General features: G+C 33.3%; 4 protein-coding genes across 8 annotated transcripts; 1 reads left to right on the forward strand and 3 right to left on the reverse strand.

Annotated features, from left to right (window-relative positions):
• Nucleotides 1-374: 374 nt before the first annotated feature.
• Nucleotides 375-5,169, reverse strand: LOC111282866 (T-complex protein 1 subunit epsilon-like). Of its 2 annotated transcripts, none has more exons than XM_022871146.2 (9): nucleotides 4,844-5,169; nucleotides 4,177-4,495; nucleotides 2,885-3,233; nucleotides 2,575-2,707; nucleotides 2,413-2,465; nucleotides 2,015-2,117; nucleotides 1,175-1,341; nucleotides 973-1,086; nucleotides 375-873 (listed from the first exon to the last, which is right to left on the reverse strand). In XM_022871146.2, exons 1-9 carry the CDS (start codon nucleotides 5,040-5,042, stop codon nucleotides 703-705), a joined length of 1,608 nt encoding a protein of 535 aa, XP_022726881.2. In that variant the 5' UTR covers nucleotides 5,043-5,169; the 3' UTR covers nucleotides 375-702. The 2 variants fall into 2 exon arrangements, with proteins under 2 accessions (XP_022726881.2, XP_022726882.1); XM_022871147.2 differs by lacking the exon at nucleotides 4,844-5,169 and adding an exon at nucleotides 4,629-4,646.
• Nucleotides 5,170-6,012: 843 nt separating this feature from the next.
• On the forward strand, nucleotides 6,013-6,842 carry LOC111283120 (uncharacterized). The gene has a single exon (XM_022871534.2). The coding sequence runs from the start codon at nucleotides 6,134-6,136 to the stop codon at nucleotides 6,476-6,478; it is 345 nt and encodes a 114-aa protein (XP_022727269.1). The 5' UTR covers nucleotides 6,013-6,133; the 3' UTR covers nucleotides 6,479-6,842.
• Nucleotides 6,843-9,621: 2,779 nt separating this feature from the next.
• Nucleotides 9,622-12,966, reverse strand: LOC111282089 (uncharacterized). 4 transcript variants are annotated; one of them, XM_022870032.2, is made up of 2 exons: nucleotides 12,875-12,966; nucleotides 9,622-12,063 (listed from the first exon to the last, which is right to left on the reverse strand). In XM_022870032.2, the coding sequence occupies exon 2, from the start codon at nucleotides 12,056-12,058 to the stop codon at nucleotides 10,097-10,099; it is 1,962 nt and encodes a 653-aa protein (XP_022725767.2). In that variant the 5' UTR covers nucleotides 12,059-12,063; nucleotides 12,875-12,966; the 3' UTR covers nucleotides 9,622-10,096. The 4 variants fall into 4 exon arrangements, with proteins under 4 accessions (XP_022725767.2, XP_022725765.2, XP_022725766.2 ...); XM_022870030.2 differs by having other exon boundaries at nucleotides 9,622-12,067; XM_022870031.2 differs by lacking the exon at nucleotides 12,875-12,966 and adding an exon at nucleotides 12,707-12,843 and having other exon boundaries at nucleotides 9,622-12,067.
• Nucleotides 12,967-14,292: 1,326 nt separating this feature from the next.
• LOC111282565 (actin-related protein 3-like) lies at nucleotides 14,293-19,731 on the reverse strand. The gene is made up of 9 exons (XM_022870697.2): nucleotides 19,242-19,731; nucleotides 18,639-19,098; nucleotides 17,666-17,812; nucleotides 17,399-17,491; nucleotides 17,125-17,244; nucleotides 16,217-16,327; nucleotides 15,515-15,640; nucleotides 15,325-15,423; nucleotides 14,293-15,107 (listed from the first exon to the last, which is right to left on the reverse strand). Exons 1-9 carry the CDS (start codon nucleotides 19,286-19,288, stop codon nucleotides 15,027-15,029), a joined length of 1,284 nt encoding a protein of 427 aa, XP_022726432.1. The 5' UTR covers nucleotides 19,289-19,731; the 3' UTR covers nucleotides 14,293-15,026.
• Nucleotides 19,732-26,151: the final 6,420 nt, after the last annotated feature.

Consider the following 26,151-nt stretch of genomic DNA (forward strand, 5'->3'; position numbering starts at 1 on the left):
ATCCTTACTTTAAAGTTAAAAAATTTTGTATAAAATATAATAATTATTATATTTTAATTTGTTAATATATCAAACCTAAAATATAATTTTTATTTTTAACTCATTTCTATATGAATACATCAATAAAACATATTTTTTATTTTTGTTAAAATTTTAAATCATGCCTGTTGTTAGATCATATTTTTATTTTTATTAAAATTTAAACTCGTGTCATAATATCGATCATTATCGAATCGTACTTGAAATTATCAAATATACATAAAAAATAATATAGCTTCAACTTTATTACTAGTGTCGTGATTTACGCATTATTTATTGAAAGTTATGCTCACAATAAACATTAATAACATATATTCTTTAATCCCAATAAGATATAAACAAAACCTAGCGAGATGATATATTAAAGCAAACAAAATTGTGAATGCCGATCACGCAAAATTACACATTTAACCACCAGTTCAGCATTTTTACATCCATGGGAAATACTACCAAAGAATCCGTAGGTGACCCAAAAGTAACTAGACAAAGACGTAAGAAAAACACATCAACAAGTGTGATCATTCTACTAATCAATCAAGGGAGTGGGAGTTTAAAAATTATAAGCAAAACGAGTGTCTCTCAAGTGAACTCACGGTTCCAAAGCGAACCATACAAAACCATCAAAATAAGGCTACCTCCGGGTGAAAAAGTTCAATTTCTACCTCAGTAATCAGATGGGGAAATGACATCATCAATTTTCAAAATCATCTTAACAACTTGTGTTGCCAGCAAGATCTGCTGCTGCTTCCCTATCAGTGTCTCAAATACGTTTTGCTCGCGCATATCGTTAGTCCCAACGTCATTGCAGTCTATTCCAAAGTAAGGATTATTATCCTGCATATTGGATATAAAAATAAATTATCAATAATAACTCCAGGCTGGTGAGATTACACCAAGATCAAAATGTTCATCATACTAATTACTAGTAATTACCTTAATTTGCTGAGATTTCACTGCAGATAGCGTTTCAATGGGTTGAAGCCCACTATTCTCAGCCAGGGCCATAGGGACAGAATCTAAAGCATCAGCAAATGCCCGGATTGCATACTGCAGATAAAAGAAAATTGATACAATATAATTACTCTAACATAAAGGAATACCATAATATTTAGATGATTAGATGTGCTTCTTTTACCTGCTCAACTCCTGGATATTTATCTGCAGCAGCCTCTACAGCAATTGAGCAAGAAATCTCAGCTGAGCCACCACCATAGACAATAGAATTGTTGCGAATGAGATTCCTGGCCACACACAATGCATCATGGATGCTGCGCTTTGTCTCCTCTATCACCATCTTGTTTCCTAACGCATCATCAAACACAAAGGAAACCTTCTATGAGATTTATATGCCTAATCCTCTCAATTCATCTTAGTGCATTACACTTTGGAATATTCTACCTTCTGTTACTGTTAGCTCTCTACAATATCATACAGTGTAAGAGCAAAACCTTGCCTAGCTGTGTGTTATAATAAAATATATAAACGGCCAACCAGTTCTGCATTGACTGGGAATAAAGGTGTCCAAACATCTAAAATCAAGACTGCAACAGATTGCACTCTAAGATAATGGAAGCAAGAAATGATTTGGTATGTGTCAAAGTGTCTTGTAAGTTTTATCCTAATATTCTCTTCAACCATGTCATTTTCCTATTTATTTATTGAATTTTAAGTTTGCCGGTAAAAACAGCTCTGCTCCAAAACTATCTCCAAGAAGATACCAATAAGCCTCTACCACTTGGACTAGGCGGTATATTTTATAACCAACAATTTAGGAACAGGAAATTAAAAACACCATCAATTCACATAGTGGACCAAGTAAGCCAAGATACAAAATCAAATCACAATTACATGCCCTCGTATTCTCAATATGTACCACCTGATGACTGAATAAAGATGCCTCCTTATTATCAATTGAACATAATGCAATAAACCACAACTCAATTGCAACCAAATAGAACAAGGGGAAAGAATCTACCTCCACGAATAAATATGGTTACAGCCCTTGAATTTGCACAGTGCTCAATGTACAACATTTTATCTTTTGTGGTGCCAAAAGACTTCTCTCTGACCAAACCAGCCTAAAAGAATCAAACGAAAAACCAAATAAGTGTTTCCTGTAAGATACAGATGCAATGCCAGGGGATTAATCTGAGATATTAAATGTAAAAAATTCATCAAACATGCATTGCTAGTTTAAATGAGCAATGCTTTAGTGCTTGCTTAAACTAAAAGTCATCAAATATAGAATCATCTCACCTGAGCTTCACCAGTTGTCCTCTATCTAATGCATAAAAAATTTCCAACAGAGGAATTTATCTAGCACTTATTTCTAAGCAATGCAATGTAGACAATAAAGAATGGAGCAAAATATACCCTTCCCAGCTTTTCAGGGGTCAGCTCCTGAAACCTTGGCACAATCCTTCCACCTATGAAGATAAATATAATTAGATTGCCGATAACATTGCACACTATATATCAGCAGCTAAATAGCTATCTATCATGAATTTGGCTAGCATGTCTTCAATGAAAATAAACCTGTAGCTATTGCTATGAGCTCCAACTCCACACCACCAACCCATCTGACAGCAGGCAAGTTATGGTGCATTAATAAATGATTTGCCTCATCATCAAAACCCCATTGACAAATAACCAAGGTGGCACCAACATCCTGCAACATCGTTACTATCAGACAAGTTGTCTACCCCAAAATTGCAAACATGACTGCAACAATAGTCCACCCCATACCCCTCTCTCCCCAAAGAGAATAATCCAAAGCAAGACAGAATGTAATAGATCAACTGAAAATTGAAAAAGAAATTCCTCCGAACTCCAATCTGCAGCATACCTTGCACTTCTGAACCATGTCATCAAAATATTTTTGTTCTTGCAGACGCAAAGTCTGAAACTTTTCCACAGTATCAATCTCTACCTTATGCTTGGTCTTTGGCTTAGGTGGCTCAAATGGGCAAGTTAATATGGCAATTTTTGCATCTTCAATTTGCTTTGGCATCTGCGGATGACTCATGTCCTTGTCAACAGTGATACCATATATTAGCTCAGTATCTTCCAATTTTCCCCCAACTTTCCCCTCAACCTTAATCAGATCTAAATTGACATCTTTCCTCTCTAGATCAGCAACAGAAAGAACTGCTTTAACAGAAATCTCAGCAAAAAGGCGCTTGCATCGGTTCACACTGCAAAAAAATGAAAAATGGTTACAACTTCATAAGACACAAAATATACAACATACATCAGTTTAGCATTGCATTCACAAATTTATCACTCTCAAATTTTGCCTTGAATCCCAATATCAGGAGTCTCACTTCTCAATACTAACAAGTTAATGAATTGCTACTGATGGCAAGAGCTATTTGAATTGAGCCAGGTGCCACTAATTCAGATGGTTCAACACTCCACCACAAACACCCTAATCACAGCTAAAACAGCCATGGCTATTTCTATTTTGCAAACATCACAACAAGTCAACATCAAGATTTAATATGAGGACCACTCAAAAAAATTTAAGGGGAAGCTGTACCGAAAAGGATTACCAATCAAGATTAACCAATATCCTTGCAAGATAGGGAGTTGAACTAACTTTTAGACCCAGTGTTCTTGCCAAACAAGATGACACTACCACCGGCCATCTATTTAATAGACACAATGAGCTAAAGTGAGGCTTAATGGCACCTTGAACTGATCAAAGCATCATCTTTAGGAGAACCTTTAATTGCAGACTACTATACGAGAAGAAAAATATAAAACCAATTAATTGTATTTAACGTCATACTGAGAGCAACACAAAGCAACCATGTCTTGTAACCTAATGTGGCAAATTCTAGCGGTAGAGATAGGACATCACAATTAGCAAACAAGTAGGATAGATGACAGATACATATGAATTCACCTTCACAAAAAAAAGCACTATCTTGGAACAAATTAGACATAATTTTCCTTATAGCAAAGCAAAATGCAAGAAAAAATTTAGCCATGACAACATATGAAGGTAGTATAATGCATGTTATAGTTACAACATGAATGTTCCTAGTAATGAATTGTTGTGATCTGAACATCGATGAGGGCAAAAGAAATTGTAAAGTCAAGCAATATAACAGGAAAAAGAGCTAGGAAACTTACATTTTCGAGGACAAAGTGGTCATGCAAGTTTGAACCAAAGGCTCTATATTTGTTGGCCCGAAATCAAACGTCCGAGCTATACGCTCCAAATGCTCAACAGCTATTCTAGAAGCCATTTCATAACCCTCTGCAATCCGGATGGGATGAATCCCACGTTCCAATAGCCACTCAGCCTGCTCTAGAAGTGCTCCAGCCATGACAACAACACCAGTCGTCCCATCACCAATTTCATAATCCTGACTTCGGGACAGTTCAACCATCAATTTGGCAATTTGATTGTCAACATCCATCTGCTCCAATATTGTCGCCCCATCATTTGCTGACAACATCCAAAAAAACACGTCAGGAAACTTTGAACACGATCTAGTGTATAATCCCACTAACAAATCAAAGTACAGAAATATAAATTTCAAGAAGCTTTTTCCTGAAACATTAAGTCAGAAAAATTTTACCTAAACCAAAGTTTCCAGTTGAAAAACTAGTAAGTTTGACAGAGTAACCATAAATCCTGAAATTAACAATAAAACCTACATTTATCTTCACAAATATCTTACTCTAACTAACTTCTCATTTCGAAACTCCAAGTCAAACATATCCTTAACCAGGAACTTAAAGATCAAGCAAAAAATTAGAAAAAAAAAAAAAAAAGAGGTGTAAATGAGTTAACTGATGGTGACATCGCCGTCGGGGCTTTGGAGAATCTTATCCATGCCCTTGGGTCCAAGTGAGGTTCGGAGGATCCGCGCAACCGCTTTGCCAGCGGAAATGTTGGCCTTTTGGGCTTCGATCCCTCTCAGCCTCGTTTTCTGCTCTTGCTCTTTTATTATAATGAATGGCCTACCGAACTCGTCGAAAGCCAATGCCATTTTCTCCGAGTTTTACTGTTTCGTCGCCGATCTACTCCTCTTCTCCTCTCTTCTCTTCTCTTCTTCTTTAGTTTTTCATTCCCTTTGAAGAGTTACAAGAAGAGTGTGGAAGGTTTTGGAGCGAACTGTTAGTTCGCTTTCCGTTTTCACTTTGTTTTCAAAGCCCAAAGAGCTGTTTTTTTTTTTTTGGGTAACTTCACACCGTTTCCTCCGCCTGATTTTTGGGCCTACTACCTTTAGGCCCCTTTGTCACTGAAAAAGTCTTCATGGCCCATTAAGATTTGACCTAACTAAGAGTTTTTTTTTTGCAATTCCCCCCCCCCTAAAATATTATAATAATGTGCAATCAAACCAAGTTCACTAATTAATTAATTAATTGATTATATATATAATCATAAAGTTGTTAGAAATAATTTAAATTAACTAAATTATAGGCACATAAATAAACTCTATGTTAAATATGACAAAATACTTATGAGATACGTGTGAAATTATTGTTTATTAATTTTAATATTTGATTTAATAATTTTACTTGATGAATCTATATAGTATTTTTTTTTTAATTTATAGAATTAGGGTCATTTGGAAGTTTAATTGGAGGTTTAGTAATAAAACACAGCTTTTGATGTGGTAAAAATTTTATCATTAAATTAAAATCTCCTTAATTTCATATTTTATACTAAAAAAAAAACTTAAAATCCATAAGCACAAGACTTAGGACCCCTTCCAAGTTTTGGATAAACTAACTGGACCATGAAAGGAAAGCATAGCATTAGCCAAATTTATGATCTCCCCATGATTTCACGGGAATGAAGAAACAACGTCCTTTCCTCTACTGCATGAATGTGCATGGTTTTCCGGAGTCCCCGCAAAAGTGTTGAACCCGTGCATTACGCTGAAGCCATTTCCCATTCTTCTCCAAATTTAAACGCTATATAAATGTGTACCCCCTCCCTCCTCTGTTGTGCAGTGTGTCTCTATTGTTAATCAAACCTTAGAGGACAGCTGCATTTCTCGATCACCATCTTTTTTAATTATTTCTTCTTCTTCTCTTTCGTAACATCGCGAAGAAACCCTACGGAACGAAGAAAATGGCACGCCAAATCGTTGTTCTTGCTTTGGTCTTAATTGCCCTTGTCGGGTTGGTTTCCGCAGACAATGCTGCGTCTGCCAACGCTACTCCTAAGAGCACCAGTACTACTGCATCCTCCCCGAACAGCCATGATGATGATGTCATCGGCAACACTGATGAAGCAGGTGCACCATCGAATAGCACTGGTGGTGATGATGGTGCTGCTGTTGAAGGCCCTGTTGGCAGCGAGGCTACAGCTAACAGTGCTGCAGGGACTGGTCAGGCTCCTAGCAGTGGTGCAACCACCCTTGGAGTCTCTGCTGTAGCTGGAGCTGCAGCCGTTGCTGGCTACTTTGTTTTCTAAATTAGTTTCGCGTCATGCTGCAGCTTTTCTAGTTTTGGTCTACGAAAAGCTGTCTTATAAATTATATTTGTTTGTTTACATTTGAGGCTTGCTAAGGCCTGGTTGAATTTGTTTATGAATAAAGAAATGGGAGGGGCTGAGAAACCATAGGCATTCTGTTTCAATCATTCCAGAATCGACACAAGCAAAGACCCCTTTGTAGATTGCATCAACATGGTATGCAAACAATAGCAAGAGAAATGCTTTTAGAAATACTGTGGATAGTGCAATCTACTTGTGATTTTCTTGTATCCAAATATAACGCACATCAAAATTTGTAATACTAATTATCGAATTATAAATCTCAATAAAAAATTTAAAATTTAACTCTATTGATTCATACTACTTTTGGAAAGGACATTCAACAAGTTTGAATTCAACTCCGGACATTTCCAACCCTTTTATCTCTTAGCTATGATCCCTTTGTACCAAAAGAAAAAATCTCGATGATGATGATATATGTATATATTTGATGAATTGGACAATCTAGATAATGAAATCCTTGTCTATTCTCCATGCAATCTAAATTTAATGAGAGCTAGTTATGGTTGAAATTCAAACATCATGTAGAACAAAAGAAGGGAGCAGAAACTTAAATCAAAATCACCAAGGACAGGGTGGAGCAGCACAGTAGTCTTCAACAAGTACAAAAGAACCAATTACAAGGATTTACACCCTCCTTATCTTCTAAAAGACAGATTTTTATCTCAAAATCATATACAATTAAAAGCCCAATTTCCCATGACAATAACACCAAATGCATTAACTTACAAGAATAGAAATCATGCATACAATAGTGACTAAATAATATAAACAAATACATGAATAAACACATGAAGAGACCACATTCTGAAGTTGCCAACAGACAATGAATTGAAACCTTTTACAGCCTTCCTTACTAGACCATTGCCACCAATCATCATGAGTAATGGCGCTTAACTGGCTAAAAGCACCTTAAGAATGAGTTGTTGCTCCTCAATACAAATGGTATAAACATGGATAAAAGCCACTAGATCTACTACACATTGTATGCTACATCGGCTTTCTTAAAAAGGGAAAAGACCGAAAAAATGATCTATACAAGAGATAATCATTACAATAATACCTTAAAAAGGCCTTCCCAAGCTTAACTCCAACATAAATATGAGTAAAACATCATCAGCCACGACCACGATACAGAACCCAAATCAACCCGAAACCCTCTGCCCAGCACATACAGAATGCAGCAGTAAACCATAAATTGTGACTTCTAAGCTTAAGTATATGAACAAAAAACTCCAGAACCCTTCACAATTTGATGAAAATAAAATGCTTAAACAGAAACTGGGGAGTACATATGTTACATTGACAGTTACAATTGGATCAGCAACCCCATGTTACAATTTGCATCTAGCTCATCTATGCCTATTCTAAGACAAAGTTAACATATCAATTACAAGTGTATATAGTATGAACAAGTGTTGGCCTCAATCTCTGTACAAAACTCCTATAAAGCTAATTAAAAAGCCAAAAATGGTCATATAAACAATGAAAGAGGCCATTACAAGTTTTGGACTGAATAAACAGATTCAACTTTACAAGACAAAAAGAAATGGTTTACAGGAAGACTGTAATGTAAGTGGTGGTTGTATCCTGAAACATATCACCAACATACAGTTCATGAATTCAGTTGGATTTACTTTCTTTCCAGAGGTTACAGTTTCTTAGCAGTGCTCAAAAAAAGATTTTTTTTGCACACTTGAAAGGCCAAATCAAATATCAGAGGAAGCCAATGAAGCCAGCCATTCTAACACATCTTCCTCAACAAAGAGTTGCCCATTCCACTCCCTGGATGTGATGATAAAAAGAAACCCCTATGTCAATAGACATTGCAGAGGAAAGAAGAAAAAGGAAAAAGCAAGAGACACCACCCCACTATCTACCCAAATCACCCATTGACAGTATGTTAGAAGAACATCACATAATATTTTATTAGTAAATAAAGCCCAATGATACTAGTAGTCCTATAGCTAAGACACTCGTCTCTATGAGACAACCAATTGGGCTAGATGATGAGCACATAGGCATATTCAGGCTCACATTGAATAAGAGTATGTAGAACCTCTTTAGCAATTGGGCACTAAAACTGGAAATTAAAGCATTCTACATAAAATGTTGTTTTAAAACCAATTCTGTTTCAGAGGATAACTTCAAGGTTTCAACTGTCATACAGTTCAAAACTTCAGAACACTTTGTCAGTGATGCCACTAGGAGAAAGATTATGAAACAAAAGAATGACAAAAAAAGGAAAAGATTGAGAAGAAAAAAAGGGTTAGCACCATCAGAGGAGAAAGAAAGAAAAAGGTATTCTAGGCAACTCTCCATTCTATTAGTGCTTTAACACAATGTCTTTTCAGTTGAACATTCACAAACATCCACGAGACAAGATTGCAACCTTTATCACAGACCAGCTAACTCTCTGTTAAAACCTAAGAAAGAGAACCTAGAAGCCTGGAAGCAAGCCATAGAGCAAGGCAAATAATACTGGCTCCTTACAACTGGCACAATACCATTATTTAGAAAACAAAAGGCACATTTGAATTGTAGGATTAACAAAAAAAAAAAAAAAAGATAGTAGATGGAGGTAAAGTCAACCGAATGACTCAGGTATAGGAAAGAAGTAACACTCTCTAACATATAGCACAACCTATCAAAAGTCAAGTTTCAAACATTTGAAAGAGGTAAAGGAAAAATCATACAATGATTTTGATAATGTATGACATGTATCATGATATTCAGCTAAATGCATTAAAATATAAAAGTGATCCTCAATTGAAAAGCAAGTGGTGTATGCATATAGAAAAAGAAGAAGTAAAAAACAAAGCAAGGAAGAAAGCAGCCAGAGAACATCATAATACAAGATTGAAGCAGCAAGATAAGAGTGAGAAAAAAAAAGAGATGATTTTCATTCTCACACCATCCTATTCATCATCTAGCAATGTCTAAAGGTTCAAGCCAAGCAAACTTCCTGACCTTCAAACCTGCCCATTTCTAACCCCCATAAAAAGATGTACGAAAAGATAACAAGCTATAAAGATTTCTTATCAACCAAGATCACAAACATATAACAACAAGATTTCTAATGTATAAATCCCAACAATCATATGAACAAGAAGATTTTCTAAGTATCATGATCACATGCCAAGAAAGCATTCCCCTGAATATAGAGTTTGGCAGATAATTATAAAACCAATGTTGATATTCAGCTTGTAGGATGTTAGGATTCCAACCCCACAAAGAATATCCACATTGAATAAAATACTATGTTTTCCAAGTTCCAACAAACAAATATTAAGTGTTTCATCTAATATTTGTTCTTTAGAATGCAGTAAGAAAGGAAAAGGGAGTCTATTCTTTCCCACCACCCATATAAGTAGCACTTACTTCTTCCCTTAAGAAGCCACACTCTGCACATGGACCAAGGATCATCATAGAGAATGCTGAAATGATTATGGCAACCAAGGGGAGAGAAACTGAGAGTGAAAACTTAATTAAAGGTTTCATAAGAAACAGTAAAGAAGAATGCAACAGCATATTTTGTCACTCTGATGGTAAGCGTCTCTTCTTCCCATAATCCACATCCCTCGATCGAGACCTGCGCTCTTCTTCTGGCATTGCATGGGACCTGGTCCGAGATCTTGAAGAAGATTGTCCTCTATCCCAGTCATCATCATAATCCAAGTCACGTTCTCGATGTCGATGCTCTCTGTAGCTGTCTTTCTCTTCCCTATAACGGTGTTCCCTATGCTCCCTCTCAGACCTGTCCCAATCCCGTTCCTTCTCATCACGATGCCTCCTATCAGAGTTGCCAGACCACTCACGATCAGAAACCCGCTCTTTTTCCCGAGAGGCACCGCTCGATCTTCCTTTTTCATGATTCGCATCCCCGTACCCATACTCTGAAGCACCATCTTCACCACCATAACTAGACTCTCTAGTCCTATGACCATGTTCATCTCCTCCCCACCCACCCATGCTTGTGTCAGTCCACAGTCCCGTGTGAGGTCCATCCATTCCAGATGAGCCCATCATTCCCATCCCATTAGGTGCCATTCCACGGGCAAAGAAAGCAGGATTGACATGAGGAGCTACACCAGCAAGTCCCATTGTATTAACAGCTGGAAATGAAGGAAGCATGCCAGGAAAACCAGGTCCTGGAAAACCTCCATAACCACCTCCTCGACCCATATATGTTGGATCAAACCCAACACCCATCATGCCCTGTGGATGCATCATTCCACCAGCAGGACCACCAAATGCAGGACCTGCTGGTCCTTGTCCATAGGCCCCTGCACCATTAGCACCATTTCCAACTCCAGGAGAACTCCCAACCATGTTCTTTACACCTATAGCTCCCCTTCCTCTTATTGGTCCTCCACCCCCAGCTCGGTTGACTACTCCTTGACCACCCCTTCCCCAGCCACTCCTTCCATAGTTCCTTCCTCCATCCCCACTTTGGTAATTCATATTACCACCTCTCCCAAAACCATCATTTGGCCTCCTTCCTTGAGGCTGTGCTTGTGGCTGGCCCTGGTTTTTGTTCATATGAGAAGCTCCCATCTGCTTCAATGTCTGTGGTGAAGCAAAAGTCACAACACAAGCTCGCCCATTGAAGATACAACCATTCATTCCCTCATTGCATGCAGCCGCAGATGCTGAATCATAGAACTCAACTTGACAATACCCTTTTGATTTACCACTAGCTCTCTCATCAAAGAACTTAATCTCCTTCACCCTTCCATATTGAGATAAAACGGTCTCAAGCTCAGCATCAGTTGTCCACCAATGTAACTCTCCAACAAACAGCGTGGTTGGACCATTCTCCATAGATGGCCGAACCTGATTTTCATTCATCACAGGATGATTGACATTCATACCCGTTAGATTAGGTGCAACCTGTGAAGCACCTTGAGGACCACCAGTACCTGAATTTAGAGATTGAGCAGGGTCGTTGGCAATCTTTTGAGGCACACCAGAAGGATCAACCCCAACCTTCTGGGATGATGAAGTTAATACTTGAAAACCCATATTTTTAACTTGGGTATCAACAGTCACGTCCATAACACTGCCCCTTTGTGAATTAGTAGACCCGGATGGATAACTCCCGGATCCTCTCTCTGGTCTGTTAACAGCTGGTTGTCCCTCCTGCTCAGGAAATCGGCCACTAACATTGGGGTACTTCCCATGAACTGAAATTCCGGGGATGTTTGGCCCTTGTGAACCCCCAGCTTCACCTCTTGATTCAGGAGCCTCATTTTTATGAGCTTGAAGTCCAGTACTGCCCATGCCACCCGGTTGCGGTGGAGCTTCAGATTGTTGCAACTGAAGAAAACCTTCCCCAACATTAACATCATTATAGAGATCATCATATTCATCATCCTCCCCAATTATCTCTTCATCTGCAAGAGCAGGTATGGCTCCACTACCTTGATACTGTGTCTTTTGTGCCCCTCCATACTCCTCATCTCCGAAATCTATTTGTTCTTCAGCCATTGCATCCATATTTCCTGACTAATACATGCCTAAAGTCAAAAAGATATTCCTAACTCCAATCTTATAAAACAAAGGCGCCACGAAGAAAAATGTAACTGTAAATCTATATAAATTATGTCGAGAATGCAAGCAATCCAGTAAAAATGAAATGAAATGGAAAAATATCCAACTCAAAGTAAGGATCATTTTAGTAGCATATTTACACTAACCATAGATCTTAAGCACATCAAAAACAAGGAAATCAAAGTAATTAAACTCATAGCAAAAGAAAAACAGCACAGAGATGCAAATAGAGAGAGATCTAGCAGCCAGAGATCAAAACAAAGAATTAAAATTCCCATAATAAACATGACATAAGAGGCAACAGTACGTAAACTTTACCCACATATTTTATCAAAATATACAGCTACAAGCCCCACCTACTTCATCAAATCATAGAAACCAAAGAAGCAGCAGGAGGTAAATCAAAAACACCCAACTTGATAAATCCAGAAAAAAAACCCAAACACCCAAGTCGTAGAATATCATAAAACAGATAAATTTCAATTACCCAGTTCTCAAAATCAAAGGAACCAACCATGATAGAACACCAAAAAGGGAAACAATTATATATAAAACAAAATCAGTAAAGGGAAATGAAAAATTAAGAAGACCAACCAGTAGCAGTCAACTATGAAGCATTGCAGCAAAAGAGAAACAAAGAAATCCAGAGTTTATAAATATAGTAGAGGAAAGCAAGATTCTCTAATAAGGAATGAAAAATCAGAATATGAGAGCTTTAGATTTATTAATATTATTATAATTTAAATGTTTTATTTATCTTACTATTTGCTTTTCTTCTGCTTTGGCCTCGGCTCTGTAGCTCGCCCTGGGTCAGACAGACAAGAAAGATGAGTTTACCTTTTCCTCTATCTCCCAAACTTTTTTATTACTACTCGTAGTGTCCTTATTTATTAGTACCTCTTTTTTTATTTCTTGTTTAATTAAAGTGTATTTTTTATACGTGCAATAGTACAGTAATTTCAACCTGCATTTGCTAGGAGCAATGCTCCTATGTTAAAAGATCCAAAATAAGGTCAAAGTTCATGAGCCAGTAAGAAAGGTACGCTCAAATAAATGTTATTTGTGTACATCAGGTAATTCGAAACACCTTTGTATATAAAAATTATAAAAGTAAAAGACTAAAAGGAAAGATTAATCTTATTCTTGTTGTTAGTTTTCTTTTTTACTTTTGTCACCTCCTTTTTTTTTTTTTGTATAATTATTGATTTAAATATTGGAGTATATCCCAAAATCTTAATTTGATGCTCTTTTCATTATTCTTTTTTTTTTTGACAAATTAAATGATTTTTTTTTTCAAAATTTAGTAGGGAACTTATCCAACTAAAGTTAGTTTTTATCTGTTTCTTTTTGTTTTGGAAATATTTGCATCACTTGTTGGTCATTTTAACTAAAATTTTCCTGTTATAGAGGAAGTAGACTAGGAAGCTTTTTTTTTTTTTTTTAATTTGTATTTCTATTTGTGACCAACTTTAAAATATTCTTCACCTTTAACATCTTAATGGATATTTTTTTACTATTAGATTTCAGTTTCTAAGCACATGGTTTTCACACCAAAAAAAGAATGTTACATTTTTTTTATGTTTATTTTTAAAATAAAAAAATTTATCTTTAACTTCTTAATTTAATGATTAAAAAAATTTTAAAAAGATATAAGATTCGATCCCAACTTTCTCTCCCTCTCTTTAAAGTAGGACTCTATCCCTTGAAAAAAAAAAAAAGTAAAGATTAAAGATACATTCTTTATTTAATTTATTTAATCATTATAAACAAAGAAAGTAGGCAATACTTGGTATCATTACGGTGTACAAAGAAGTCATATGAGAATTGATAGTTGACTTCATGACACTCTAATCGCTGCATTGATAGAGGAACCGGTGAAATCAAAAGAAAAGGGGGCTAAAACCAACACTTTTTTTCCCTTTGACCTCGAGTGATTGACATGATGCGGCCAAGCTGCTGAAATTTCACTTGGCCAAACCGTCATGCCACCTTTCACCCCTTGATGCTCCGAAAGAGAAACAAGAAAACAAAGTACATTGAAGAGATCGAAAATACTAGAATAAAACAAGCTTTCCTGTCAACATAATCATACTGCAGGCTACAATCCCATGTCTAGCAATATAAGCAAAGCAAGCAGCACTGTCATATACTACTCAGTACTCAAATGTTACTCTCCCATAGGCCTAGCAAAATGTCAGTAACTTCGATAATTAATATCCGAACAATAAAGAAAGAATAAATCCCAATAAAAAAAAAAAATCATGATTTTGGAAAATGTACCAATTACAACCAACCCATATCTGAAAATTTGCTAACTTTTGATCAATTTTACAGAAAAGATTAATACCAACTACAAAATGTCATATAAACAAAATTTCTAACTCAAAATTAGTACTCCAATCTTGCTTTCTAACAGAAAATGTACTGGTGGAACAGAGGTACAGAATCATCACCGGATTTGCTGTGCTCCCACCAAAACTTAACCAACCACCCTACTCTGACCACCCCAAGATGAGAAAAAAACTTACGTAAAATCCCTATCACATCGTAAGTAACCTGCACACTGAAAATGTAATTCAGCTAAGAAGATTTGTTTCAACTTTTTGATTCTCCATCTGATCCATAAGTGTCGGCAGGGCCTGCTGGCAAATTTAACTGCATTCCATAGGCTGCTCTGAGGACACTTAAATTCTAATTAAAGAATGAATGGAATAACTTTCCTTTTTTAAACCATTGCAATTGAGACTGGCTACCATGTTTTACACCACCTCTTACAACCAATACACATGAGCACCAAGTAAAAAAGAAGCGAAGTAAATTGATGTGCACGATGGAAGTGGAAATAGCAAGTCACCCGCTTGAGCATCATCAGAGAATGCCTTTTCAATAATCAGCTCAAAAATCGATATGTGCCTCAATACATCCCCTTAAAAACAGGATTTGTGCGGCAAATGCTTGCCCCATATTCCTCATATTCTGCTTTTGTATGACATGCCTGCACATGGAGGATGTCATAAGACTTGCTAAATCCAAATTTCAGTGATTAAGATTAAGATAGATGCACAAGGCAACAGTAATGGCAAAAGCATCATACAATTGACATATCAACCAAAGCAAGAGTAGTGGCCAACAATAGATGCCAAATTCAATGCCAATCAGCGGCCTGTGTAGAAACAATAGTGGAAGATGAGTTTAGAAGTGGAGAATCATACCGCAAAAAATTCAGGTGTTGATGCAAGTACAGAACCTCCAAACCAAACTGCAAATCTTTGGATAGGATGACTGACTACATTAACTTCCACAGGTTGTGCCTGGAAGGTGAATCCCCAGCACAAGATTAGCACTTAGCTATTGTAAAATGTTGATGGAATGAAAACACAAGTTAAGCACTAAAATCCTTACTTTTACTTCTCCACCAAGCCGAGCATCAGATGCAAGAACTCGGGCATCCACAATCTTTTTCAGATCCCGCTGCAACCTTCTGTGGAAGTCTTTGAACATAGTTGATCCACCAGATAACACTATATTCTGAAAAGAGTTAAAACAGTGAGTAAAGAGTGTAAAAAATTCTTATATCGAAACATGTGAACATTTCTTTTTTCTCTTCTAAATTCATTCAATGGTCTATGTATTTAACTGCAAGCTTCGTTTGCATTTTGGTCATTATCAAGAATGTAACCAGCAATCAACAAAGCCAAATACCAATATCTTGCAACTAGGTTAAGAATCTATTTTTTGTGGTAAAATAATAGGAATAAAACAGCTATGACTTTAAATATTATAGATTAGTACCAGACTAGGTTTGAGAAAACAAATTTATTCAACTCATAATACAAAAGAAGAGGAATTGCTGCAAGAGTTCAAAGTAAAATAACCCAAATTTCCAAGAACTTCATCCTTGAAAAATTAAATTAAAAACCAACAGTTGATTTAAGAACCCATCAAGAAGCAAAGTGCATGACTACCAGTTCAATCCTTAATCATCACATCTCAACCTTCAAATATAACACTTTCTTGTTGTTTCATTTAGACTTATCTTTGTTAGGAACCAAATTTTGCAATCTGCTTTTTTTTTCTTTTCTTTTGAGCCTATGCATACTTCACCTTATACAAAGCTCTTCTAGTATCAATTGGTGCTGACTGAATGCACTTATCGATCACAGCTGGTAAAGGAGTTGCAAAATCACTGCTATAGATCTCAGGACTAAAGAAAACCTGTCAAACCAACCATTACAAAAACATAAGCAACAACCAATATTCAGAAAGCAATTTATAAGCAGCAAAGTTAACCAATGTTTCATTTCCTGAAAAACAAAGAGTACCATCAACTACCTAGTTACATCACCAAAGTAGGAAAATGCCAAAGCATGCCATTAAGAACCATAAACGGCATTGAGAAATCCAGAACAACTTACATAACCATCATCATATGCTACAATTACATTTCTATTGACGCAAGTTAACATTCATTATTCAAGAAAATATAATTTGTTGTAGTTGGTCTACACCAACATGTTGTTGGCAAGATCATGGTTAGGGCATAGTCTATATTCTTTCACATTAAAGGGAGATTTTTAGGATAAGAGGGTAAGAGAAAGGACAGGAGGAATGCGGAATGTGTTTTTTGATAAATAAAGAGTCTGCATTATTGGTAGCTGCAAGGCAACCAAGACTCTAGAGAGAACATAGATTGATTATAGAAAATAAGGAAAAGGATGATCAAAACATCTTAGTAATTAGATCCTGATGAACCAGAAAACAATCACTTGCATGCTATGAGATCAATATATACATTAATATAAGGGAAATTTTCATAAGACAAGAGACTAGCCATTTGATAGAGTTAGTTAATCAGAGGTCCTTAAATTTCTCTATAAAAAAACATGTTAGTCTAGCACTTATCATCCAAGGCTAACCCCAACCCACAAAAAGTTACTAAGTATGGAGTAATGCCAACAGTTGCAGAAATCATAAGCTTACGGAACAAGTTTGCAGGAAAAAAGAGGACAAACCTCAGGGCCTAAAAATCGTTCATAACCAATATCACAGGAGTATGGCGCCCCTGTCTTTGGTCTAACACCTCTCCATTGTTTGATGAACTTTTCAGGTTCTTTGTCATGCTTGTTGAACTCCTGAGAGAGTTACAAATAATAGTTATTATCAAATTACCATTGGAATATCAGCAAGTGTGAACTTCATTACAGTATCTCATGCTGGATAAGAATCATGAGGTGAATACTCATGTCAAAATATTTCCAAAATCACAATCCAATGAATCAGAATAACCTTGACAATATCAGAACAAGTATAGCAGTACATCTCCTTTATTTTCCGAGCAGCTTCAAATGAGTCTTCAGGTGGAATTTTCTCTCCTCTTTCCTGCAAATAATGGTGTTAAAAAGGCAAGAGTTCATGATTACTAAGTACTAATTATTTTACAATCTCCATATTCACAAGTCTAAGATACATACACACACACGTAATAAGAAAACTAGAAGATTCAGTATTTAAAGTCCAGTGTTATTGGGTAGAGAGTCAAGAAAAGAAAAATACCCTCATGAGCTGCTGTATGAAGAGAGTAACATCTTTTCCAGCTATTGGTATTGACTTAATACTGCTACCAATAACATAACCATCTGCCATTGGTACAACATGCGTAGCCCCATCTCCAACATCCACTACCACCCCTGTCATCTCACACTAAGGAAAACTGTATGTCAATCTAGATGGAAGTGATCAATATTAAGGATGATTAGCAAGATAAACAATGCACATAATGTAGCGTATAAGGCTAATATAAGATAGACCAATTCTTCAAACTCTACAACGATGAAGTATTCAACATACCCCATGCCCATGTGATTAGCAACATACCACAGCTATGCCTTGATCACAATTCTCTCTGATAATTAAAGATAAAAAGAATAAACAAATTTTAACACATCAAAACAGAATATGGCAGGCAGCATCTTCCTTAACATGTAATTGAATACAAAAGTGGAAATATGTGAGTAAGTTGACAAAGACTTTTAAGATCATAACAGCCTCCTCCAAGCTTAGTGTATTTTAAATGTAAAGACTGGATAAAATGATATAAATCAGTAAGTATTCATTACAAAACACCACTGATTATAAATTTACTCCAACAGGGTCTATTCATAACACATTATCAGATTCAATGACACCATTGAGCTCTATTCAATATAGAACTTGAGACATCAGATTAATAAAAGGTAGTTCAGCCTTTTTTTCCCCAGACAGTGATAACGTAATACTTAATATTACAATAACTTGTCAATCACTAAATGGGCTTTAAATCAACTAGTTATTTGACTGCTGAATATGTAACCATCCTAGAACCAACACCAGCACTCAAATTGAATGTTAAAAGGTTTAGTTTATTATAAATAATAACAATCATGGAGAATCAAGGACCCAAACGGATTCATCTAATATACTATAAATAACTAACCAAGCGATAAAATACCAGAGAACAATAGAATACTTTTGAAAATTAATCACCAACCTTAGAGGTAGTGTACCCAGCTGCTAAAGCAAGCACAGAATTGACAGCAATATAAAGCCCTGGAACATTAAACGTCTCAAACATAATTTCACCCATATATTCTCGATTCTCAGGAGCAGTAAGTGGACTCTCAGTCAACAAAAAGTAATGATCCTCAGGATCACACCGTAAATAATTGAATATACATTGCTGCCAATACCGTTCCATAGCATCCCAGTTATCCACTTGACCATGCCTAATGGGATAAGTAAGGTTATAAGTATTACTCGATCGCGATCTCGCGAGCGCTTCATCTCCAATGAAAAAATCAAGATCTGCCATTACCCCAGCTGAATATTGAGTTAACCAATTTGATTTTGAAGAAGTTCTGGATTGATTTAGAAACGATTCGTTAACTGCCACTAATGTTGGTTCAATAAAACAAGGCTCTACATTACCCGCAAATCCCATCTTAGTATACCTGCAAAAAATAAAAGGACCAATTTAAAAAAAAAAAAAAAAAAGGGTCTGAAATGAAATATAAGTGGGGAATTTCATCAGACAGATTGTGACCAATCGATTTTCAGTTACATTCAGTTAGAGATAAGACAAGATGAACCGTACCCGGAGCCATTGTCGATGACGATAGCAGGGCGAGAAGTGGGGTCCATCGGCAAGAAAAAGGGAAGCTAGTAAGTTGATTTTGATTGTCGTGACGATAGCAGTGACGGTGGACCTGCGAGCGAGATCCAAGAGAGAATTGAGGGCAAGGGGTCATGGTCATGAAGCGCGCTTGAATAAGCGCAAATAAGGAGAAGCGAACTCCCCCGATGGTATTGACTCGTTACCAACAATAAACTTGGATCCCAACCGACAGCAACGACGTTTCAACGGTATTAGCTTCTTGAAACAATTGCTGTCGTCGGCGATATCCAAACTCAATAATCCCATTTCAAAACCCCATTTCATAAAAATATTCTCATCATCAGTTTATCATCAAAAACTTCTTTTTTTTTTTTGCCCAGAATTTTATTATCAAAATCAAATTCCCTTTTTTTCGCTCTCTTGATTGATACTTTTCTTAGCAATCAAACCATACACAGAAAGACAATGCAGCAACCTTCCTTTGCTTGATTTTTTATTGGAGAAATTTGGGATTTTGGGACCCACGGATTGTTGTTGGCAAAAAAAAGAGAAGGGGTGGGGCCGTAGTGGGGGTAATAATTGGGTGTCATGGTTGTACGGAGAACGACAAATTTTTTAAAAGGGGCGAGGAATCGATGGTTCTGAGATCAACAAGTGACGTCATTTAGAAATGAGTTTTCGAGATGAGTGGTGGTGATGTGTAGACTTTTGGTTTCCATCGTAGGACTGAGTGCGCCTGGTGATGCTGTGCCGTGCATGCTTTTTGTAATGGATGGACCATGTGATTTTTTCGATTTAACAATGTCAGTCTTCGCTGTTTCAGTGCATGATTTGGCTTCATCTTTTTTATGGAAATTTTTATCTTTGAACCAATATCGGACTGACACGTGCCCATTTTAGTGATCCATAAACATTTTGTTATAAATTGTTTAAAGGGTCATCTTTCCGTTTGAATTTTATTTTTATCACTTTCTATAAAATGGAAAAAAAATTAATTAAATAAAATTTTTTAGATGAAAATTTTACAGATTTTTAATAATGATTTAATTAAAATTTTAATAAAAATTGATAAATTGATAAAATTCAATGAGGAGATTAATAATATGGAAAAAATATTAAATTTAATTTTATAATTTTAATTTAATTAGTATTTATTTAATGGTAAAAAATGATAAAATTTTTATTAAAAATGATTTCTAAAAAATATATTACATTTTTTTTATTTTACATATTTAAATCTATGTAATGAATTTTAATTTTTTATTTTAATTTTTTTAAGAGAAATTATCAAATTTATTGACACTGGAGTTTCTAAATTTTACACACAAAATTAAAAGAATGATACATACTAAGGTTATTAATGTCGTATTGGATAATATTTCAGTTTTCTTTATGTCGTATATACTGATACTAGTAGTTTAGGTATATTATTTTAGATATTTCGATTTAGTATAAATATATTAATAAATATATATATATGAATTTGTATATTATAATATTATTAATAATTTACAAAATAAATATGCAATGTTTTCAAAAATCAAATAAATAAGTTTAAAAGTATATAAATAATATCATAAATTTTTTATGAGATTTTTAAATACTTAATCTGATAATATAAATTTTAAATAAGTATTTTTTATATAAATATTAAAATAAAAATAAAGAGATGAAAAAATCAACATTAGCTTCACGATTATTAAACTTTAGAAAATGAGTATAACTACTTTCTTGAAAGATATTAAAATACTTATAAACTTTAATTTGAAAAAATAAAGTATAAAAAAAATAAGTTACAATAAAAAAAAAAACTCAACTTTTAAAGATTATTTTATCAATTAATTTTATTTTTATTGGGTTAAAAATAGTTAAATAACAAAAAAAATAAAATTACAAAATATGTCTCACATTTACATATTGACTAAAATAAACTAATTTATCGAAATTCATCAAAACCAGCCGAAACCAATGAAAACAATCAATATTACTTAATATCAAATTCGATATAACAAAAATACTTTTAGGTTTATCATATTTTAATATAACTAGAGCGTACCAACCAATACAATCAATACTAAAATGAATTAATAATTATGATACATACCCTTTAAGATATATTTAAAAAATAAAAAATAATTAAAAATAGAAATGAGGTATGTGTTAATCTCTTAAAACCACTTATGAAATTAAAAAATTTATACTGATAGTATATCAAAAATTAACTTTTTATTTAATCATTTTTAGTATAAATTCCGCACATTCACCTAAGTTAGGCATTCCCTTATAAAATATACATAGATTTTTTTTAATGATTTATTGTAAACATTTAATTTTGTCTGAATCGAGTCAAGTTAATTTTTGATATACTATCAGTATGAATCGAGTCAAGTTAATTTATATTGATAGTATATAAAAAATATTTTTAGCTTTATATTTTTCACTTGATGTTTTACCCCTTGCTGACTCCAAACATGAATTCATCAAACCCTCAAAATGCAACAAGCTTTTTTGCCCCAGAAAGAATGCTCCAAAAAACCAGTCTTTAGACCAAGTTTAAGGTTCCATTTTTGTTTCAATAAGGATTGAAAATTTCAAAGAGAAAAAAAAAATTTTTGGAACAAAGACACTCACTAAAAATTATCACAAAATAGCCCCATTATCCCTAGGCCTTCCTAGATACCTCTTTTACCTAGCAAGGCCTCATTACCCCTCATTACCACTAAGCCACCATCATTGATCTTTATCAACCATAACCAACCCTAGCCTAGAATCTCAATCATTCCCATCATCCACAATTCCCATCACCAAAAGCTTCACTCATAATATGTCAAACCACCCTCTATCAATACCCACCATTGAATCACATACTAAAACCATAAGCCCTAGGCCTCTTTCGATGGCCATTACCACTAAAGCCTTTTTGCCAACCAAGAAAACCATCTTTATCACAGCCCTACAACCCTTTACCTCCATGATCGAACACTCGAGATCATTAGACTTCACTATCATTTTCTCATATAGCCAAAACCAAAATAGCTTTATTGAAATACCAACTAACTTAGAAAAAAACTCAAATTCAACAGTAAAAAGCAATCATCACCCTAAAGAGTCGAAACTCATACTATTTCCTTAATCAACTACCATTTAAACCAGCCATACCACTAACAAAAATTCTTTTTTTATTTTTTTGAAATCGAAAGTCGTATTGAAAAAAAATTTATTTTTTTTCCTAAAACAAGACCTAAAAAGCATCATAAATTAGCTACAATCCTCATTGAAAAAGGAACCTTGATCAAGCAAATAGCAAGCAAAAGCTATAAAAAAAAAATCAAACCAAAAACAAACAACACAAAGTCTGAGATTTGTTGGGTTTGTTTTAGGAGATTTTAGGGCTAGGTTCATGAAAGAGAGGAAAAAAAAAGAAGGGAAATTAGAGCTCACAGTTGGCAGTGGTGAGCTTATGATGACGACGTTGTAAGAGAGATTGGCAGATAGCTTCAACAGTGCCATTGTTCACGACAAAGGAATGACGGAGTGAGAAAAGCTTATGCGGCATCGGAGGAGTTAAAGGTGGTTGGTAGCGACGACAATGACGGCTGGGTTTTTGTATTGAAGAATTTAGAGAAAGTTTGCTTCTTTTTTTTTTTCAAAGAAATGTTGGAATGAACCAAAAAAAAAAACACAGTTTTTATAGTGAAAAATATATAACAAAAAAGAATAAGAAATGAGTTGATTGGTTTAGACTTGACTCGATTATTACATCCGTAACTCATCTAACTTGGACCTGTAGCCCACGACCCGTTCTAGTAGCCCAACCAACTTGGATCTTTTTAGGTTGTTGAACTCTATTTGCTTGGGTTTAGTGAGCACATGACCTTGGTCTTCAACATAAAATTTTGTTTGGGTAATTTTTATATACTTTTAGACTTATCAATGAAATATTTTTGTATTATTAATGTTAATAGTATATTCATAACATATGTATGCTTTGAAATAATTAATAATACTCATGAAAATAAATATTTATTATTATTATTTTTTTGGTAAAGATTTCTATTATTAAATACTTGAATAAAAAGCGTGAAATTTTGATAATGCGATTTTAAAAAGTCCGAATAGTGATTCTAAGAATTTTTTAAGTGAAAAAAGTCTTCTAAAAATTATCAAAGTACTGGAATATTTAGAAATTTTTTTCAAAACAAAATTTCTTATTTATTTATTTATTTTCCTTAATTGGAATAATTATCTTAAAATAAATAAAAATGTAAAATATTTATAATATATATTGTGAAAATATAAATTTATTCATGAATAATTATATTATTATATAGCTTTTAGGGTGAAATATTAATAATTCTAAAATATTAAATGGAGATTTTTCTGATGATGAGATCTTAGAAAAGTTCGAGTAATAATTCTTTAAGAATATTTAAATGAAAAAATTTATTTACAATGCTGTCAATGTATTAGAGTATTTAAAATAATTTTTGATAAATAGAATGAGAAATGAATTTTTAAAAATTATTATTTAGATTAAATTATAGACATCATATTTTACTATATGCATGGTACATATAAATATTAAAGATAAATATAAACTGCTGATGATGTGATTATTAAGAAGTCTTATGATTTTTAAAAAATCCCTAGATAAGAAAGTTTTTCTTAATATTGTCAGAGTATTAGAATATTTTTAGGGATTGTTCAATATACAAGGTTCTTATTTATTTTTCAAGTAAACAATTAAAAAAATAAAATATATTTTTTTATTATAATTAAAAAAATTAATTTAAAATACCAACGATAAAATCACTTTTATCAAGATTAGAGGATAAAATATGGTTAAGTGGTACCATTTTTAAAAACGGGCACTGTAAGAATGTTAATTTTTTCTTACACGTAATTATACTCCAAACTCAAACTATTTTCGCAAATCCAAAAATTATTTTTTTAAAAAATTTTAATTAATTTTAAGATTTTATTAAAAAGATAAATTTTAATATGTGACCAATCATACCTAATAAAAAATTTGATAATAATTTTATGTATTTTAAATTCGTCTAACGATCTCAAAATTATTACTATATTTATGGCTATTTCTAAAATGTCAACATCATTGGTTTTCTTTTTTTTCTTTCTAACACTAACATTATGTATTTATAACCATGATTAAGATGATGGCTGGATGATTGGATTATCCAAAGAATAAGTGGCAAAATTATGTTACATTATTACTATCTTGTTTTTTCCTATGTGTTTATTTCAGTGGTAAAACTAAAATAATGTTTTTTTTTTTTTTAATATTAAAAGCACTGTCTTTCTTTAACAAATCATTTGTTTTAACGTGATCGTGAATACACAGGCCCCTTTTGTCTAGAAGCTTGAATTGAGTTTGTTTATTGGAGGTATGATTTATGTCGAAGCAAAAAAAAAAAATTATTTTAGAATATACGTTGATTCAAGTGATACAAAAAATTATTTATTTTTTATTTAATTTCAAATTAGCTTAAAAATTATAAAAATTAGTTTTTTTTTTTATAAAATTTATTAAATTTAATATAAATAATTTTTTTATCAATTCAAACAAATAATATTGTCCAAAATCTAAAATGTTCTTATCACTTAAAAAACAAAAGAGCATCCAAAGCTAGTATGATAAAGATAGCTTAACCCGCAACAATCATGCACTTTTTCAACTAAAAAAAGAAAAGAAATCATTCATGCTTATTAGTTCAAAAATAACAAATTTAAGTTATGTTTGGTATATAAAATTATGATAAAATAAAATAAAGTGATATAATAAATAAAATTAGATTTAATAATATTATCTTATATTCTGTTTGATGGGTGCGAAAATTAAGATAGAATAATTTATTTATTAGTCAAAATTATTTTTTTTAATTTATATAATTTAAATTATTAATATAATTTTTAAGGGTATAATAAAATATGTAAGTTTAATATCATAGATTAAAAATAATTATATCCACTTTAGAAGGATTGAATCATTTTATACCAAAAAAACAATAATTTTTCTTATAATTCTATTCATTTGAATTAGATACAAATAAAATAAAATATAAAATAATTATTATATTATCCTATCTATCATCTTATATATTAAATATAACCTTAATTTCATGAAAATTCTGATCAAAGTAGTGAATTTAAAGGATTTCAATCTTTTGTTTATGAATCTATTTTAAGAAAAATTATTTATATATGGGTCGTAAAAATTTTAAACTATACAAATCATATTAAACTAATTAAGTATATTTATAAAAATTATTTAATTATTATAAAGATAATCATTTAAATTTAAAAAATTTAGCATCTAAAGTATTAATATTCATAATTAATCAAATATGTAGTTTTCAAGTATCTGCCATTTTCATAGGGTGTTGTAGTAGTATTGTTTGACCTTTGAGAGTCATATCTAAACACATCTAAAATTTTCTCTAATAAATTCAGAAGAATAATGGTTGTAATGCAATTCCATTTTCTCTAATTATTATTAAAAGAGTTAGTTTAATATTTGTAATTTGTTTATTTTATTTTTATCATGCGTACAAATCTTATTACATGACATATATAAAATTTATTGTTATTTTATTTTAAAAAATAAATTTATATTTTTTATTAAAAATCACACATGACATTAGATTATTGTCATGCATCATGTGGATGCTATGTGTATAAATCATAAACAATTTCTTAATGACATGACATGATGATGTGTTACACACATGTCGCATGTCATAATTTCATTAATTGGTATCATATTGAAAAAAATGTATATAATACATGAGCTATTAATGACATTATTATTTTTTTTGTTTAAAATTTAAGATTGATAATCGATAAATATTTATTAATTGAAGTGCATTGT

Source organism: Durio zibethinus, chromosome 5 (genome assembly GCF_047325235.1).
Source record: "Durio zibethinus cultivar Kanyao isolate XHJ-2024 chromosome 5, ASM4732523v1, whole genome shotgun sequence".
Classification (NCBI taxonomy): domain Eukaryota; kingdom Viridiplantae; phylum Streptophyta; class Magnoliopsida; order Malvales; family Malvaceae; genus Durio; species Durio zibethinus.